At 47.0% G+C, this 19,673-nt stretch overlaps 1 protein-coding gene across 7 annotated transcripts; it reads right to left on the bottom strand.

The window, feature by feature from the left end:
• Positions 1 to 3,686: 3,686 nt before the first annotated feature.
• syn1 (synapsin I) lies at positions 3,687 to 18,584 on the bottom strand. Of its 7 annotated transcripts, none has more exons than XM_060054936.1 (16): positions 17,891 to 18,584; positions 17,114 to 17,532; positions 16,516 to 16,573; positions 15,412 to 15,503; positions 15,161 to 15,317; positions 14,965 to 15,054; positions 14,089 to 14,151; positions 13,849 to 13,991; positions 13,093 to 13,167; positions 12,892 to 12,994; positions 11,854 to 12,003; positions 11,476 to 11,545; positions 9,422 to 9,956; positions 5,560 to 7,625; positions 5,354 to 5,521; positions 3,687 to 5,314 (listed from the first exon to the last, which is right to left on the bottom strand). In XM_060054936.1, exons 2-14 carry the CDS (start codon positions 17,479 to 17,481, stop codon positions 7,598 to 7,600), a joined length of 1,932 nt encoding a protein of 643 aa, XP_059910919.1. In that variant the 5' UTR covers positions 17,482 to 17,532; positions 17,891 to 18,584; the 3' UTR covers positions 3,687 to 5,314; positions 5,354 to 5,521; positions 5,560 to 7,597. The 7 variants fall into 7 exon arrangements, with proteins under 7 accessions (XP_059910919.1, XP_059910920.1, XP_059910923.1 ...); XM_060054937.1 differs by having other exon boundaries at positions 3,687 to 5,405; positions 5,445 to 5,521; XM_060054940.1 differs by having other exon boundaries at positions 3,687 to 5,290; positions 5,483 to 5,521.
• Positions 18,585 to 19,673: the final 1,089 nt, after the last annotated feature.

Genomic DNA, 19,673 nt, shown 5'->3' with positions numbered 1-19,673 from the left:
TCGGAGCGAAAGATATGCATCAGGGGAAGAATTACAGATTGCATAAAACCCTTTGATGTATACCTGCAGTAGAACGTGCGTCGGGTTCCACAATGTCTTCAACCGCTCAACACAAGGAACCAACCCGGAATCCAGAAAGTCACATCCAGAAAGAGTAGTGAGTGGTGAGCCGGATTACACTGTCAACCCCAAATTAAAATGAAGTACTAAAAGTCTCCTCAGAGCACGGCCGACCCAAGCGTGTCCAGCTGCGGCACCACAGCCTCAGGGCGGAGGCCACAAGGTCCCACGTGTCGGGGTCTGGGTCAGGACGCGCCTGGCAGCCGTCGCTTGGATGGCATTTCCAGTGCAGTCTGGATGCCGTCGAAGAATCAGACGTTTGGCTGTGGATTTGTGTTCCTGGCGCAGATTCACGGAGGATCAGAGTGGATTATGCACGCAGCAATTTCTAGGGCCTCAAGGGCAAATCAATAAGTCTCACTCTGGCTTTTCCTTCACAGCAGAGTGTAATTTGCATGTATTAACATAGTCTGATCATAATCCAACTCCCACCAGTACCCATAGGTACCCACTTCATGACCATTATCATTTTCCAAAAATGAAGAAAAAATCAATCATAGTTTTTAGTGTGTATTTTATAGCACCTTATCGTGCAATCAAGGGCCTACCCCGTCAAGGCTTGTTTGAGTGGGTATCAATCCCGTGATCCAGGTGTGTGTTTTGTAACGCTGTGTTCAGATGAACTTGTGTTCTAATCACTCCCTGATGGAGAGCAGTTGACAATATTGACAGTGCTGAATCACCATCATTAGATCCCCTGTTTGAACAAGATGTGAAAAAACACAGGCAAAGCATTCCAACCCGCTCAGAAAAACACACACACACATGATCCACATAGGAGCGAGCCAGACCATCCGGGAGCCGTATCCATGGCAACCTGCTCAGAGTAGGAGCAAGCGATAGGGACTTGATTTCCAAGGGACTGATGTAATGATGAAAGTGCTGAGGGGAGCCCACCGTGGAGAACGTAAGGAATGTGCTGCGTCACGGCCAGGTGGAGGGGAGGTGGGGGTTACAGGCGAACACACTGGAGGTCTGCGGGGGGGGGGGGGGGTGGGGGGGGGGAGCAGGAGGGTGGATCATCCATGATTAGTTCCAAGGGCCAGTTCCTCTGTTCAGTCTCATGGCTGAGCAGTCCAACGGCTCACTTGAATATAAAGCTTCATAACACGCCTCACAATAATCATCCAGCACACTCATCCAGCACACATTTCAAGTGTGGGTGAAAAAAACACCAGGATCATAACTGCAGTAAATAAGTTATCCTGCGTGGGTTGTGGCTGCTTCCTCCCAGCCCATGTAGGTCAATGGCGGAAGAGTAGACATTATTCACAACCGCAAACAAACACACCCTCCCTGGTCCCCGGTCCCCCGGGTCACAGTCAGGCGTCCCATGGTGGACTTTAATTAAATCTCTGCTCCACACTAGTCGCTCATCCGCTGTCTCCAGCCAGTTGGGGCAAAGGAATCATTCATTAGTCTAATGCCCTGCAAACACACACTTTACACAGCGCTGTGGCATGGAGGGGAGCGGAGGACTGGAACCACTTCGTCCTGCTACACGCTAAGCACATGTAGTTGTCTTTTCTGTCTTTTCTGTGTCTTTTGTAGAAATGTTGAATCAAACGCCCCCTGCTTCCGAGGCGGACAATAGGATCTCGTCCTGACCGCACGCTGGCTGGGCCCCTGGTGGAAGGCGTGAGTTCCCATAATAGCTGATAACAGCCAGTCCACTGTTTCACATTCAAAGGCTATTATGTAATTGCTGAATAGTGCAACAGAGTCGTGCATCAGCTTTGGCCTCCCCTTCTCTCCCTCTTTTTTGCCCCTCCCATACACACGCAAGCATCTTTATTATTTTTTTGTTGATAAATAAATAGGAATGATTGGTAATGCTTACATATGCATCACCTTTTATGATGTCTGTTGTGTTAGGGCAGTTGTGTATGTCACAGCCAATTAAACTACAGCCTACTCGTAATGAGTAGTGGCACGTTGTGCACTGTGTTCTTTGACAGCATCATAATCTTAGTAATTGCACATTCTGTTAAGCTATTAACAGCCACCAGGCTGCACCTGTGCGTCCGGCTTCTGAGGGATTTTTCTTTTTTTTAAATGGGTCAGATCTAGAAATATCCCAGCTCTGCCAGCAGGTCGGTTAGGCTCCGCCCCCACATCGTTTCCCTCTGCCCATAAAAAGAACAGGATCTGGACAGTGATGCTCTCCTATTGCTCGGTCCGTGCTGCCCCATCACGATCAAGAACACCAGGATGAAGGAAGAATGGAGACGTTAGAGTGTCCATGGGTGTGTGTGGGTAAGCTAAGCTGTACCAGGCTATGGCTTTGTTTTTCCTCCATGTGTAGTCTTCAGTTATTCATACCAACCCACTTTTCAATCCATACACCTTGTGGTGTCCTCTGACCTAAAGATATCTACTCAACTGAAGTCTCAAATTACTAAATTTAAAGTCTGACGAATGAAGAAATACCTTTATTGAGAGGTTTATCTGAGAGGGCGCGCACACAGTTTATTGTGAGATCATTTATTGCTTTTCTGAGGGAGACCTGACTTTGGGAGGTTTATAAAGTGCATCAGGAGATAAGGCAGGCAGGCTCCCTGACCTTTCATGCTTAGTTAGTAGGGTGTAAACTACATGATATCCTGCCTGCAAATTTGATGCACATTCCATACATTTTGCAATTTGCAACTGCAATGAAAACTGTGAGAGGTCATAGATATTGATCCAGTAATTAAAATCTCTGTCAGCGCTTTCTCAACGTTTTACAATGAACGTGGAGTCAGGAGGAGTCATGAGGAGTCGTGTCGTTTTTGAGACAGAGATTGAAAGTACAATTGAGATATCCTCGTTGAAATGTGTTCGGTTCAATGATGGCCGCAGTTATCGCCTGGTACGACTTAGACCCATTGTCCTCTGCCAGCTGCAGCTGTCTGCATTCAGATCTGCAAAGGGTTCACTGCGTCTCAACCATGAATCCAAGTATTCTTCGATAGAGATGGGGATACGCATCCAAGATAAACCTCTGTGTGTGGCAATTGTCTTAGTTTTGTTCAGGCCAAAGTAGGATTATTCACAGTGATGTTTTTGTGTATCCAGACACACTTGGTGGCTTGCTACATCTTGGTCTTGTGAAACTGTTAACTGCAAGCAGGCAGGATTATCCTTAGAATCAAACCCTAACATTTACACAAAGATTTGTATGAATTATATTTATATTTTGTATGATTTACTTTTTGAGTAGTCTTCTGATTGGCTGAATGGGTCAGGCATTTGGAAATACAGAATGTAGCACGTACTATATATTCAATTATATGCAATATATAGGCCTACTATATACACAAATGTGAGACCTTATAAGAGATTCGATTTTAAGACTGATAGTGGTCAGAGTGCAAGTGCACACCACCTTGTGGTCACATTTGCCTAGCATACATAAACATTGTATATTATTGTATATATTAATGCAGATAGTTTAAAATGAAGACATTTACTTTAAAATATCACAAATATATTTATTTTAGAATTAACGATGATTGCTCCATTCAAGAACAAAGGTTAAAACTATAATAACAAAAATCTTAAAATAATTAAAGTAAAAAGCTTAGTCATTGTTAGTCACAGACTTTATTGAATATATGCATGTTTTGATAACATAATTCACATCAGAGCTACATTGCATATAACATATAATAGATTTAACATTTTTTTCCACACACATACTTCAATACTCCACCATGATTTACAATTTTGCGTCTTCTTATATTAATTTGCATTTTTTCATATATTTTTTTACACATCTGGCAGGCATTCACTGACTGATTGATAGTTCAACAGACAAGATATTTCCAACTATCATAGTGGGCTTTAGAAAAACGGTTAAAATCACTCCAGCAAATAAAATAAGAAGTATACATTTACAGTTAAAATATATCCACAACAAATAGTTGAAACATGAAATAAATAAAAACTGATGGCGACCATTTTGCCATGACAACCCTAGTCTGCGGGACTTCGTGATCGATGTGTATGCCGTGACACCCTCAGAGAGGCCCTCCCGTTTCAAGCCATTCGTCACAAATTACACACTGGGTGTGCGAGGGACCAGGCTTCAAGGCTGGTTCTGTCTTTGGCAGTGAGCTATGCCATGAAAAATATAACAATGACTTACCTACTGAGTCACTGGCCGAAAGAATACACATTTCTAAATGAAAGAAAATGGCGCCACACAGGATTTATGCAGCCTGACAATTCAAAAATGCACATCGCACATGCCGGAGCAAATCAACCATGAGCTCGCGAATGAGTTTGGTTACCAGGCGAGGATAAATGTAGTCAACGCACACACCTACGAGCCAGACACAAGCAGCTGTCGGCCCCGAAATGTGACAACATGGAAATAAATAAATTAAGAATTAAAAAAGTACATCACTTCATAGATCAAGAACAAATGCATCAAAACAGTCGACTCCACCCTTGAGTCCACGAAATCATTGAAAAGCAACTCACCTAGCAGCAGAGGGTAAAGGGGGCCGTTTGGGTCAAAGGCCGGCGCAGCAAATCAACTTGTTTTTTCTGTTTCCACAAGTTACAAGACAGCACATCCACACGTTTTACACACCACTGATCACAAGGGGTCACTGTGGCTACATGAATGCGTTGATACACACAAAGCCTGCGGTAGGGGGTGCAAAGGGTCAGGAAGGAACTCAGTGCTTAATGTTAAGGTATTGCGTCCTTTTCTGGAGGATATTGCCTAAGTGTATTCGAACAGGTGGGGGGCTTCTCTCAATGGAAGACAGTTTATCAGGGGACGACGAAAACAAAGGATAAAAGATCCCAGAAGGATGCAGGACGGGTGGACAATAGTCCAACAGGGTTTATCAAAGTGTAGACGTCACAGAAATGACATTAGGATCACATAAGTGCACATCAGTATTACACCTACGTCAGGGGTGGACCCCCACCCATCAGTATTACACCTACGTCAGGGGTGGACCCCCACCCATCAGTATTACACCTACGTCAGGGGTGGACCCCCACCCATCAGTATTACACCTACGTCAGGGGTGGACCCCCACCCATCAGTATTACATCTACGTCAGGGGTGGGACCCCCACCCATCAGTATTACACCTACGTCAGGGGTGGGACCCCCACCTATCAGTATTACACCTACGTCAGGGGTGGACCCCCACCCATCAGTATTACACCTACGTCAGGGGTGGGACCCCCACCTATCAGTATTACATCTACGTCAGGGGTGGACCCCCAACCATCAGTATTACACCTACGTCAGGGGTGGACCCCCACCCATCAGTATTAGACCTACGTCAGGGGTGGGACCCCAACTCATCAGTATTACACCTACGTCAGGAGTGGACCCCCACCCATCAGTATTAGACCTACGTCAGGGGTGGGACCCCAACTCATCAGTATAAGACCTACGTCAGGGGTGGACCCCCACCCATCAGTATAAGACCTATGTCAGATGTGGGCCCCACTCATCAGTATTAGACCTACGTCAGGGGTGGACCCCCACCCATCAGTGTTACATCTACTGCAGACGTGGACCCCCACCCATCATGTTTATATACACAAGTCCTTGGCTCAGTGGACTGAAGCACACTCCTGGCTAAACGCGTAAGGACCGATTTCATGCTATGCCTTAGATATTCTTTCAGACGCTAAATTGTGTTTTTGTTAGTACAGATACAAGGTTGAGTATGTTGGATTTGAAATAGATCTTAAAAGGACGACAGAAATCCCCACTGAAAGTTACTGTTGTTAATATGCATCAGCAGCATTAGTGAACATTTCCATCGATTTACGGTTAGTTTTGCATTAACTCAAAAGAGAGATTAACTATTAGATTATGATTGAAATAAAATAAATCGTCGACCATAAATATTTTTTATCTATAGCATAATTTTATTTCATATGTCACTGACCACCTATTACATGGTAGTTAGATTGCTGTGCCCTTAGGTATTCTAGTATATTTGATCCCTTCCATTCAGCCTGAAAGCTTGTGCACGGATCACCACTGTCCTTTCCTCTGGCGATCAAACAAACCTGAAAAAGTCTATACATCAGTCAGCGTCATTGAATTCAAGTATAATTCTGTTGTATAATGAGTGCAAAAAAGTCCAATAGTACTTAATACATTCAAGCTCATAAACAAACAAAAAACAAAAAACAGAATACCATGCATTTCCTTCAGCACCATTAGGACATCAACACCAATCGCACAAAATCACAATGGAAGGCCCTCACCCTAGCACGATCGTCACAATCAAAGTGGGCAACCCTGAGATCTCGCCATTTGACTGATTGTACTCTTGTGCTCACAAGGCATGCTATTAAGGTGAAGGGTTTGTGAGAGAAATAAGGAGAGAGAACAAAATGGCAGCGACGACATTCCCACAACACCAAATAAGGCTACGATGCTAACTACTTGAGCTACGATTGACGACACCGTTACAAAGAAGAGCCAATACTACTACCGGGGGTTGGGGATCAAATACCTCCATGTTGACATGCAGCTAAAACACAAACATGATTGGAAAACAGCTCAGAAATAAGATGTCTAGCGGTCACCTACACCAAACAATCTAGTTTACAGCTGGGTTGATTTGATTAGGCAGCCCATGATTTGTTGACTGATTTAAAAGATCATATTTCACGCCATGCCACCAACAAACAAGAAGAAACCCTTGATTTGGGATTGTAAGGTGTGTCTGTACATAGGTGTGCTTGCATGTGTGTGCATGAGTGTGAGACAAAGAAAGTTAGTGTGTGTGTGTGTGTGTGTGTGTGTGTGTGTGTGTGTGTGTGTGTGTGTGTGTGTGTGTGTCTGTGTCTGTGTCTGTGTGTGTGTGTGTGTGTGTGTGTGTGTGTGTATGTGTGCATGTTTATGAGAGTGCCTGTCTGTGTCTGCGAAATAATCGGTGTCTGTGTGAACAGAGGTGTGTAAGTGATTAAGAGTGTGTGTGTGTCTGTGTGAACGGAGTTGTGTAAGTGATTAAGAGTGTGTGTGTGTGTGTGTGTGTGTGTGTGTGTGTGTGTGTGTGTGTGTGTGTGTGTGTGTGTGTGTGTGTGGGTACGCATAATGGAAGCAGATCTTCTACAAGTGCAAGCAGGAACACACAGCCAATGAGTGTGAGTACATGAGTCATTGAATCACCCAGGCATCTGCGCCTTCAGTGGGTCAAGGAATGTTTCAGACTAAGTCTACATCAATTAACTATCCTTGTGTTTTACTGTTTAACCTATTGCGGCAGTGGGTGTTTTAGGGTTCACGTTGGCCTCAGTGTGAGAGAACCATTATTAGGTGACATGTTGTTGGTCCTTGTTTGATTTGGGGGCTGGGATGAAGGGAAGGAGTAGAGGTTCCTCCGTCCTGTAAATCCATGTTATTGTCAGTTGCACTGGGGGCATTTCACGCTCACCCCGCTGGAGAACAGACTAGCAAAAGATTTGCGAGGTTGCGTACGGCCTCAGCCTTCAGCTGGTCCCGGCTAAGGCTGGCCCACGTCTCCGGTGTTTCTGGAAGGTTGAAGGCATTGGTAAGAGACTGGGACTTGCTATGAAAGGAGGGGGAGGAGGAGGAGTTGGAGGAGGAGGAGGAGGAGGGGAAGGAGCGGAGATGAGGAGGAGGAGGAGGAGGAGGAGGAGGGGAAGGAGCGGAGATGAGGAGGAGAAGGAGGAGGAGGAGGAGGAGGAGGAGGAGGAGAGGAGGAGGAGTGAAGAGGAGTGTCGGTAGAGGGGAGGAAGAGGCTTTTAAGTCATGCAGCAAACCCATATATATGGTCAACATGAGGGCAGGAGGGCAGGATGAGGGCAAGGCGTGTCGCTACGGTGACGTTAGGGGTGCACTTCCTGTCATGTGTTTGTGTACGATGAGCTCATCATATGCGGGAAAGGAGACTTGCATGAGAAGAATGTAATGATGACTCATGTTTGAGGACAATGCCAAGACATCCAAAGAGCAGAATCCACTAGGATTAGGTTAATGACTTATGTATGTTTGCATTAATTGCATTTTTATTAAGTGGACAATGTGATATTTATTTATTTATATTGATGTTATAGTATTGCATTGTGTTTCCACAATTCTATTTATTTTTTTTCTAAATTTGTTTTCATTTTTTTATTTGATGGTTTGTTTCAAGAATATATTAGCCGTTGAGCAGCAGAAGATGTCTACTATTTAGACAGGAATTCAAAGAAACCTATATGAACCATACTTGTAGTTCACATGTGGTCCCAGAAGGGAGATATTTCTGGATTATTTTTGCGTACTCTGTCCCGAGTACCACTGCTACTGCCAGCCACTCGATCTACCCGAGTGGTGCTCTTTCAGAGGCCAACTGCCATAGCAACCTAGCATGGTGTCCCACTTGAGCCAAGCTAGCCGAATCCCCCCGTGTGAGACCACCGCCAGCCACAGCAGAACAATATTCTGGTTTACACAGGAGCTGTGGAATGGGAAAAAACTGCAGTGGCTTAAAGTCACAGAAACACTGTGTTGGCTTGTCTTATTTCAGCAAATTTACTACAATGTTATTGCATTGTTAGCATGTTGGTTGAATTCGCATGCTAGCCATCTTTTCTTCAATTTGAATAAGGGAGTAGCAACTGAATCAGTTCATGATTTGCTGAATCGATTTTGGGAGGACTATTATTTCTCAAGTGCACTAGTATGTTTTTAAATAATGATGAGTCACATCATCAAAATAACAAAGCATAATACTAACTTAATTATATCAAAAACCTTAAGTGACTGCATGTTTAAAGTTCAATGTTTTTTCGATATTTCATAGATGTTAATGATTTGAAGTAAGAATCCTATTTTTCTTTCATATTTTCTGGTTGTCCTGGGAGTTTCCTAAACAGTGGACATACCTGTATTCATCCACACACCTTCACATACTTGGTTTTCAAAACAAGGTTAAGGAGCAGTCATGTACTATTTTAACAGCACTGTGGTCTGAGCCTGAAATTCCCCCTGATCCGACCTTTCCAAGGTAATCTGCATCCAGTGCCAGAATGGGTGGATGAGGAGGGAAAACACGCCCGCGTGATGCGGCTGCTATGAAAGTGACGCGCTATCTGGAAATAAACGTTGTCTTGTGCAAGCGCTGCAGCAGAGGTGAGCTGCAGAAACACGCAGGCTGCATGCGCACTAGGGCGGGGATTTGATCTAGGAGTAGGGATGTGTCCTGGCATGCAGCTCTGGAAGCAGGCAGAGGATGAAAGACCTTCCTTTCATCCTTGTTAGCACTTAGGGAGCGTTTCCGAGGCTACGGCGAGCTGCGGAGTGCACTCACACGTCTACTCACTTTAGTGCTGGAGCGCCGCCCGCAGACGCCTCATCCAGGCGGGGCTTCTGGGGGGGCTGGGGCTTCTGCTGCAGCGGGGGTCTGGCGCCCGGCCCTCCCTGGCCCGCCGGTCGGGGCTGCTGGGTAGTGGGGGCCCCCCCGGGGCGGCCCTGCTGCCCGGAAGGCCTCTGCTGCGGGGAGCCGCCGCCCTGGGACATCTGCCTGGGGGGCTGGCTGGGCCTCTGCTGCGGGGGCTTCTGCTGGCCCCCCGGGGGCTTCTGGCCGGGGCCTCCGGGCTTCTGCTGCGCGGAGGCGGACTGCTGCCTCTGCACCTGACTGGGGCTCCGCTGGGGTGAGCCCTGGCCAGAGGGGGGTCTCTGACCCTGGCCGGCCGCCGGAGCCGGCCGCTGAGTGGCCCCGGGCCCCTGGCCGGGTTTAGAGGGCTGTGGATGGCTGGCGGGGTCGCTGGCGGCCGTGGGGCTGGGCCCCGGTTGGGCAGCAGGGGGCTGGCCCTGAGGCTGGGGCCGCTGCTGAGAGGGGCCCTGCTGGGGCCCACCTAGAGCACAACACCCACAGAGTCCTCACACACGTCTGCACCGTCTCAGTTTTGTGTTAAGTTAAGTGAATTGGCAACAACACTTTTAAATCAAACCAATCTCATTAGCAGACAGGGAGAAACCCCCTATGGTATGAGTTATTACTAAGCTCTCAGTCACTCAGCTTTGGTATGAATGACTTTTGACTATTCATTTCACTTTCCCTTTCAAATTTGTGTCATAGTCAGGAAAAACTTGTGTTGTTTCCCTTAACATTGGTATGGAACAGAGTCCAGTGGCGGTGGGTCAATAGGGGGCGCTAGGGCGCCGCCCCTCCGTGAAATATTCACTTGAATATATCGGCCAACTATGAATCAACTATTATAAATACGAAATAAACCAACAAAAATAAATAACGTTTATCCTCGTTTAATTGTGTGATAGATCGTACTTGCCACTGCCAGCAACCATTTAAATGCGTCTGAACGTCAATGATTTGGGCTAGGCTAGTTATTGGTCATTCGAAATAAAGCCCTCCTCCAAGTCAGGGGCGCCGGCCACATTGAAGTCAAAGTAAGCTCACAAACTTTTTGCTCTCTATCAAGCAGAGACAGCTTTTCATCGGCGCAAAAAATTTCGCCCTCGGATCGTACCAGTGTGCGCCCCAGGCCAATGGTATCCCTTACCTTTTTTGTTATCACCACATGATTGGACAATTCAGCGAATCAATCAAATAGGCTACCTTCCTCAGCAGCTTTCTCAACTTTCTCTTCTTACATTTAGAGAACAGATAGATCGCTAACTAGCAGAGAGTTGTAAGCATTTTCCACACATTTCAGTGGGGGAATTTCACTCAACAAGCAATGTTATACTTAAAAGGAGCAAGTAAGTTACATATTAATTTAGTCTTTCGGCCTTTAGCATAGATATTTTTTTAGCGTCTATATTTTATATTTTTGTATATTTTTGTAAGACATTGAGACTCACAAAAAATGGACGCTATAGGACAGTGATCATGATTTGTCTCAATATGAGAATAACAACAATGGGTCAAAATGCACCAGAATACAGGAAATCAAATCTACCAAATTAAAAAATGTCTAGGGGAGGGACCCCCGGACCCCCGTCTATTACAGCGCACCACCAAATTTTTTTAGCACCAGCCGCCACTGAAACAGACCCAATATTAGTCGTGGGACATACTTAATATAGTCTTTACTACTTTGTTTTATAAATACATATGTGTATGTGTAGGTGTGTAGACATGAGTCTGAACGAAAGCACCTCTGAGCTTCGCCATGGCAACATGTTCCAAAATTATCGTCAAATAGAGAATTGTATTACAATATTGTTACAGTAAATATACAGTATATATACATATATACTAACACATAATAATTGTAGATAATATCTGATTAACCGCACAGACGAACACTGACAACATAACAAGGTCGTAAGGGGTCGGTGCTATAAACGTTAATGCACTGCAGTTCAACGGCTGAACCACAGTCTCAGGGTTGTGCTGGCAGGGGGGCTTACCCTGCGTGGGGGGGCGCTGCTGGGCCTGGGGTACCCTGGTCTGGGAGTCGGCCAGGGGGGACACCGTCTTCTGCATGAAACACCCCGACAGCCCGCCATCAATACCACAGAGTACCATATAACCCAGGCTATTCGATTTAATGATTTGTCCGATTGGACGGAAAAATGTTTTATACACTTCAGGGCAGAACTTTCCTGAACAGATGATGTAATAATAACCATGAGGAGAACAGAACAAAGGAGAACTGTTCTATTAATGAAATGCATATCAGCTCTGTTCTATTTCCGTTCCGCCGTGGGCCTCCTCGTCGTGGAGGCCGGCCAGACGGCTGGGTGTGTGGCAGTCAGTGAGTCTGAAACACTGCGTGGTCTGAGCACCTGAGGGGGCTGGCCAGCTGCGGAGCGGACCGCCGAGGGGGAGGCGGAGCGCGGGACGGTCTGGTTCATCCTGGTAACCACCAGCTCAGCGATGTGGACGCGGTCCTCGTCCTGCTGGTCTCCGATCAGCGGCACGGAGCAGTCGTCCACCTGACCGGGAGAGACGGGATTAGCCCCGCCCTCATGTGATGAGCAAGTAGACGCCCTCCCGAGTATCACTGCTACTACCAGCCCCTCGATTTACACGAGTGGCGATCTTTCAAAGGACAACTGCCATAGCAACCTATCATGGTGTCCTGCTCGAGCCCAGCTAGCAAAGTACCCCTGAGTTAGACCACCGTCAACCACAGCAGAACAGTATTCTGGTTCACACATCAGCTGTGGACTGGGGAAGAACTGCAGTGGCTTAAAGTAAAAAAAACACTGTGTTGGCATGTTGGATTTCAGCAAGCAACATTCTAATGGTTTTGTTAGCATGTTAGCATTTATTTTCTTCAAATTGAATGCAAATTGAGTCAACCCGCTCCTCGTTCTGCTCTGAGGAACGAGAACCCGCTCCTCGTTCTGCTCTGAGGAACGAGAACCCACTCCTCGTTCTGATCTCTGAACGAGAAACCGCTCCTCGTTCTGCTCTGAGGAACGAGAACCCGCTCCTCGTTCTGATCTCTGAACGAGAACCCACTCCTCGTTCTGCCCTCTGAACGAGAACCCGCTCCTCGTTCTGCTCTCTGAGGAACGAGAACCCGCTCCTCGTTCTGATCTCTGAACGAGAACCCACTCCTCGTTCTGCCCTCTGAACGAGAACCCGCTCCTCGTTCTGATCTCTGAACGAGAACCCGCTCCTCGTTCTGCTCTGAGGAACGAGAACCCGCTCCTCGTTCTGATCTCTGAACGAGAACCCGCTCCTCGTTCTGCTCTGAGGAACGAGAACCGGCTCCTCGTTCTGCTCTGAGGAACGAGAACCGGCTCCTCGTTCTGCTCTGAAGAACGAGAACACGCTCCTCGTTGTCACGGACCCCACAGGCTGCGGTCTGGTACCTCTATGATGTAGTCCTTGCCGTCTTTGCCGTGGAGAGCCTCTACCGCACATATGTCCAGCCCTCCGAAGACTTCGGAGCAGGAATCAACCCACATGCGGTACCTGGAACGGCAGGGTGAACAGATGGAACCAGAACACTGGAGAACCATCAGAAATCTGACGTTGGCTCTGAGAGCCGGTGCTGCCGAGTCGGGCCTTACTTGTCTGACATGGCCACCTGCTCCAGCATCGAGGAGCCTGTGTTGGTCTTCCAGTTGCCAGATATTGAAGTCCTCCTATCATAAAACCAACCATTATTTCTGCATCAATAACTTTGTCAATATCATTGTGCAGATGAAGCTGTTGAATGTTGAATTTAAGGTGCTGTAGGCAGGATTTAGGAGGTTATTATTGTGAGAGTATCAATAGCTTAGAAGTGGCATTGACCCGACAGATATTAGTGAAGGAAATGCACTGTGAATACTGTTTCCTTCTGCATGAGCCGTTTTAGATATCAGACTACTAGCCGTGTCAATTCTGACCAGATCAATTATGGAACATAAGTCCTGATTGGATCGTGCGGAGAGAATCCATCTTGCCTGTTAACCACAAGTGCATGAATCAATTACTTACTTCGATGGCCCTTTCCCAGATGCACTGTAAGCCTGACCTTCCACGGATAAAACCCAGAGGTTACCCGGAGTTTACCCGCCCAGGCCCTCTGTCTCTCCAACCCGGAATTAGAGAGACAGAGACTTCACAACATGCGTGTGGGCGTGTTGTTGGCGTGTTGCTAACGTGTTGCTGACGTGTTGCTGACGTTTCTATCTGCGACTGGCGCCAAACTGGGAGCACGGAGTGGAGCTGCTTCGTATTTTTCTCTTCTCGCCTCGTTTGATGTCTCTCTTTGCAACTGTCTAATCTTACCCACAGCACCTTGACATTTTGGAGGAAGGGAACGCTAAATGTTGACTCACATGTAAGCCTTGTAATTGTTTCCAATCTTCTGGATGCGGACGTCGTACTTAGCGTCGATGAAAGGCTCGGAAGTGGCGTAGGTCTTGGTCAGAGCGACAACACTGGCAATATCTTGGAAGTCGTACTGGTTGTCCACTTTGACCTGAGTTGGCAGGCCAGAGGTTTTTCTCCAGTAAGAAGAATATATCAATGGCATGCGCAGGCTTGTAATCCAGGCATAAATACAATAGTGGCCTTACCTTGCCCATCCCAGAATGAGCGTGACCCATCTTGATCACCACGGGGAAGACGGAGGAAGTGAGCTGTAACCAACAAAAGGATTTTATAACGGTCCAATCAACCGTGTAGGGTCTTTCAATCCAACATATTTAATAAAGAATTTAAACTACTGCTCATTGTTCAAACAATGTTTACAGGCAGACTGACGAGACAGACGGACAGGTAGATAGACTGTTAGATGGGTGGATATTGATGGATGGATCAATGGATAAATGGTTAGATAGGCAGATACATAGAAAGACAGACAGACAGACAGACAGACAGACAGACAGACAGACAGACAGACAGACAGACAGACAGACAGACAGACAGACAGACAGACAGACAGACAGACAGACAGACAGACAGACAGACAGACAGACAGACAGACAGACAGACAGACAGACAGACAGACGGACAGGTAGATAGACTGTTGGATAGATAGATAGATAGATAGATAGATAGATAGATAGATAGATAGATAGATAGATAGATAGATAGATAGATAGATAGATAGATAGATAGATAGATAGATAGATAGATAGATAGATAGATAGATAGATAGACAAACAGACAGATAGACAGACAGATGTCTCTGCAGTGCAGCATAATGACAGTGACCTGGAAAATCAAGACCCTGTCGCTACACTTGCTCCAGCTTCCAAAAACAAATCAGGCACCGCAGTGAGAGACAAAGAGAGGGCCTCAGCTGCTGTGGTTGAGAGAGAGAGAGAGAGAGAGAGAGAGAGAGAGAGAGAGAGAGAGAGAGAGAGAGAGAGAGAGAGAGAGAGAGAGAGAGAGAGACAGAGAGAGAGAGAGAGAGAGAGAGAGAGCGAGCAGATGGCCAGACTACCCACCATCTCCTTGTGGTTGGGGTAGTAAACCTGCTCTATCAGCGGGAACTCTTCTGGGCCCAGCGTCTTTGACAGTCGGGTCATCTGGGCGAACTGAGAGGGACAAACACAACCAAACGTAAATCCCTGTCTGTTTCCTACAGTCGATATATGAAGAATAGCACAAAGTGGGGGCTACTGCGGTGTCCCAGGTACGTACCACCCATGGTTTATCACAGAAGTTGTAGACCGAGTGTAGAGAGTTGACACTCTGGACCCCAGCGTACTGCAGCCCGATGACGATGCTGCGGTGGTCGCCGTGCCTGGCCATGCTGAAGGCATGCTCTCTGACCAGGACGAAGTCGGGCTTGAAGGACCTGGGGCCCCAGGGGAGGGGAGGCCATCAGTGAAACACTATGACCACATTCATGAGAGCCACTCCATTAATAGTTCATTCCGGAGGACACCTACTTAGTGACTTTATGGCCGTTTCTGATGGCGTCGATGTCCACGCTGTAGGAGCCCGTGGAGTGGGCCACCAGGTTGATCTCTGAGAAATCAGCCTGGAAGTGAGAGGGCAAGAAGGTCAACGACCATCTCTGGTCCAACCCCCCCCTCCCCCTCAGCTTCGTGCACGCAGCAATCACATCCATCCCTGGAGAAGGGTGCCTGGCAACCAGGCACCTCAAGTAATGATAAGTTATCGAAACCCCAGAAAGAAGGGGATAAAAATAGCCTGTGGAAAACGCTGGAGGACCTCAAAGTGAAAGGATCTTGACCTGCAGCTTGTTAGCTGAAGCATGAAGCTCTTCGCTGAGCATAGTGATTCTCATTATACTGCAGCTCCAAAGGGTGCTTTGGTTAACAATTTACCACAAAGGCTTGCGGAGTATTACCGCTTAAAACATCGGAATTGCTAATTGTAAACTGCATAGCAAATGTTTTAATAATATGCAGCCTGGTGGACTTACATCCAAAACGTCTTACGGGAACGTGGGTATTTAGTGAAAGATGTTACATGGGCTGCCCTCGAACCCTTAACCCTGCAGTGTTAATGCTCTACTAGTGGAATAGCCAGCCTTACCTTGTTTAACAAGTCAGACGTTAATATCTAACGTGTGCTGGCAGACCAGGTAAGTACCTGGGTGAACAGGACAGGTTTCACTTCCTTTCGCTTCATATTTGTTTCCACCAATCCTGTCACTGCTGGCAGGGATCGGTTTGACTCGTTTGACACAGACTCGGCCATCAGGACTGAACTTTAAACAAATCTCTGGCCTGGCCTCAACATCATCAATACTGTGCGGGCTGGCAAGGAAGTTTTCCTCCGGTAGAAAATCTCTACAACCAGGAAACAAGGCGTGACTCCGCCCCTTGTGTTGGATGGTTGACGGCGCCGTCTTCCCCCCTGAAGTTCCGCTGTGATACACTAGGACCGCTGCATCCCAGATCAATCCTAACCCGGTTCCTCACGTCTCCTCACTGTCGATCTCTCTGAAGCTCTGAGCCTGGTGTTCAGGTGTGTTTGTGTGCCAAGTCACGGTGGAGGGAAACAAGGTTCATGAGGCCACCCACCTGTTCCACCTTGATGTCAAACTCCCCATGGACCTTCCTCCCTCTGAAGACCTTCGCCCTGCAGAAGAACCACAACCCAGACGGCAACCAGAGGTTACATGTTGGGACATAATGACTTAAGGGCTCCCTTAAAACATTTAGATTTGAACGACTTCCCCACTTACTGCACCTTAGACTATGTGGAGAATTAACTGAGGGAATTTATGCATGTCATAGTAGGTGTACTGTATTGTGTTGTTTACAATAATTACAAATAAGCTAATTAATTGTATCATAAAATATCATATCACTTCTTGTTCTCATTTCTCTTTAGCCAATTGAGACTGGATGTCCTAAATGTTAAAGGCCTTAATGGCCTAATGTACAGGCTAATGAATCAGCATTATTACTTATTGATAATGCATCGTTGTAAAAAGGTTAGGCTGTAAAATGGCTTCTCCCTAAACCTCTGCTGCATGGCAGATAAGTCTTATCCTCACCTCATCTCAGCCCCACAGGGGGAACGTCATCCACACACATTACAGGGACGGAACTAGGTTAATCATACGACCTTCTGGAGCGACGCTATAGGTCATTATACCAGGAAGGTTCTCCTCACCAGTCCGTCTGCTGGTCGTCGATCACCAGCAGTATCTTAGCACTGCTCGACACCCCGGCTCTGTCCGCTGCCTCGGTGAGTGTCGCAGCTGCTGCGGCGGTGGTTTGCTTCACAGCGTTGGATAAGGACGAGAAGAACCCGGCTCCTCCACCACCTCCACCACCACCGCCACCGGCTGCAGCGGCAGCGGCTCCTCCTCCAGACGGCTGCTGCTGGCTGGTGGACTGGCGGCGCTGCTCCGGGGGCCCCGGCGACACTGCGGGGCTCGGGGGCTGAGCCGGCTCAGGGCGTTGGAGGTCCGTCATGTAGCCATTAGGCAAATTGGAGATAAAATTGCTGTCCGAGAGGCGTCGACGCAGGTAGTTCATGGTGTAGGTTTAATATCGCCGGAGGAGGAAGAGAAGCTGCAGGATGAGAAGCTGCAGAAAGCCGAGATCCTGACCACCGGATAATAAATTCCAACTTGTTTCACGGAAATATCTACTTTCCCATCTGTAGACCAACTGGTCAATGTAGCCCTCAGGAACAGACAGAGTGGTGTAAATTAGGGGCAAACCCTCGTTATCAGACTACTGTAGTTTCTAAGCATGTCGTGACTGATGAGGCCAAACAGGAACTCAAGCAAAATGCATTTCAACTTATTTTTTTAAAGGCAATTATTTGGATATTACACACATCGCTATCCTAAACACATTCCCTTTATCAAACAGACTGCAATGCAACATATGGGTGGATCACAGAGCACAGAAGCGCTAATTGTCGCCGTGGAAGACCAACCTCAGAACACGTCCCCAATCCGGTGTGAACGGAGGAGTGCTACTGCGCTATCAGGACGCTTAGGAGGAGATTCACACCCTTGTAAGCTCTGCTGTCACTCGTCCTCTGCCCGAACAGGCCACGCATCGGGGATCAGCACCTCTCTACAGCCACCGTCCCCAGATATAGGGCTACTCTGGTCCGGTTGTTTTTGATCGCATCACCTGCTTCTCAGTGCTTCTTCTTCCCTCAAGGCGCGGTGCAGCTTTCCGCTCGGTTCTGCGTCACTCCCAGCGCTCCTGGGGGAGATGCCAGCGCACTGGGGGAGTAAAGGGGTGGTGCTGATGCGAGGAGAGTGCAGCCAACGGGATGGAGGGGCTGAGGTTGATGGTGGTTCCTTCCGCGCGCTATTGATTAATCAGGGCAGTATGGTGTCTGATGATGACGATGATACTGATCGTCCTCGCATCACAACTGATATGAAGAGACGTGAATTCGTTCAAAAATCTGTACTACTGCAGCGAAGCGATTTGAAGCGCTGGTATACAATTAATTCGTGTTTTTTTTTCTATCAATCCCTTCATAAAACACATTCTAAGGGATGTGCCATCTGTTGGCAATGCCTTAGAAAACCTTGAAACTCGAACTCGTTAATAAGATAACGATTCACCCGCACCGCTTAATGACGGTAGCACTTCCACCTACTTGCAAGCTCTGCTGCCGCAAAGAGAACTGTGTAAGACACTTAATGCCGCTGATGTTTTAGCTTTTGTAGGCCACCGCCTTTATAAAAACTGTCGATTTTGCCTTTACCATTTATGAAGTCTTGATTGAATAAAAATGAATCTTAGCAACCCCTATATTAATCTGCTCAAATTAATTATTATTTTATTATTATTCATGTCGTCAATATCGTTGATGATGATAAATAAACTGGGATTACTAATAAAAACACTTAAATAAGACACAAGGATTATGCCTACTACAGTCACTGACCAAGCACACACGCATACACACACACATGCACACACATGCACACAGAAATGCACATGCACCCACATGTAGGCCACACACACACACACACACACACACACACACACACACACACACACACACACACACAATCATGCCAAACACACACACACACACACACACACACATAAAATCACATGCATGCCACACAGACACATACACAGGCATGCATACCACATACACACACCCACATGCATGCCAATCACACACATGCATACACACACGCATACACATTTACCAGCATGCTACACACAAAACACACAAACACACCCGCATGCATGCCACTCACGCACACACACACACATACACCCACATGCATGAAACACACACACACACACACACATGCATGCATGCCACTCACACACACACACACACACACACACACACACACACACACACACACACACACACACACACACACACACACACACACACACACACACACACACACACACACACATACATACAACCACATGCATGCCACACACACAAACACGCATACACATACACCCACATATGCCACACACACACACACACACACATATACCCAGTCATTTAAAGGTTGGATGGCTGAAATCTAGACATAAAAAAATATCATAGAGTTATAATATTGAGACTAGCACAGAGCCTTCAGCCACAACCACATGATTAAGCACACCAATGTGACATTTGGGGGGAGGGGGGGGGTAAGGGTTAGGGGTACAGTTGTTCTATTTTTTCTGCATTGCGTGTCTGTACGTGTGTGTGTGTGTGTGTGTGTGTGTGTGTGTGT

Source organism: Gadus macrocephalus, chromosome 6, assembly GCF_031168955.1.
Source record: "Gadus macrocephalus chromosome 6, ASM3116895v1".
In the NCBI taxonomy this organism is placed as follows: Eukaryota; Metazoa; Chordata; class Actinopteri; order Gadiformes; family Gadidae; genus Gadus; species Gadus macrocephalus.
Note: the sequence above shows the minus strand (reverse complement) of the source record. Positions and strands in the feature narration are given on the sequence as shown.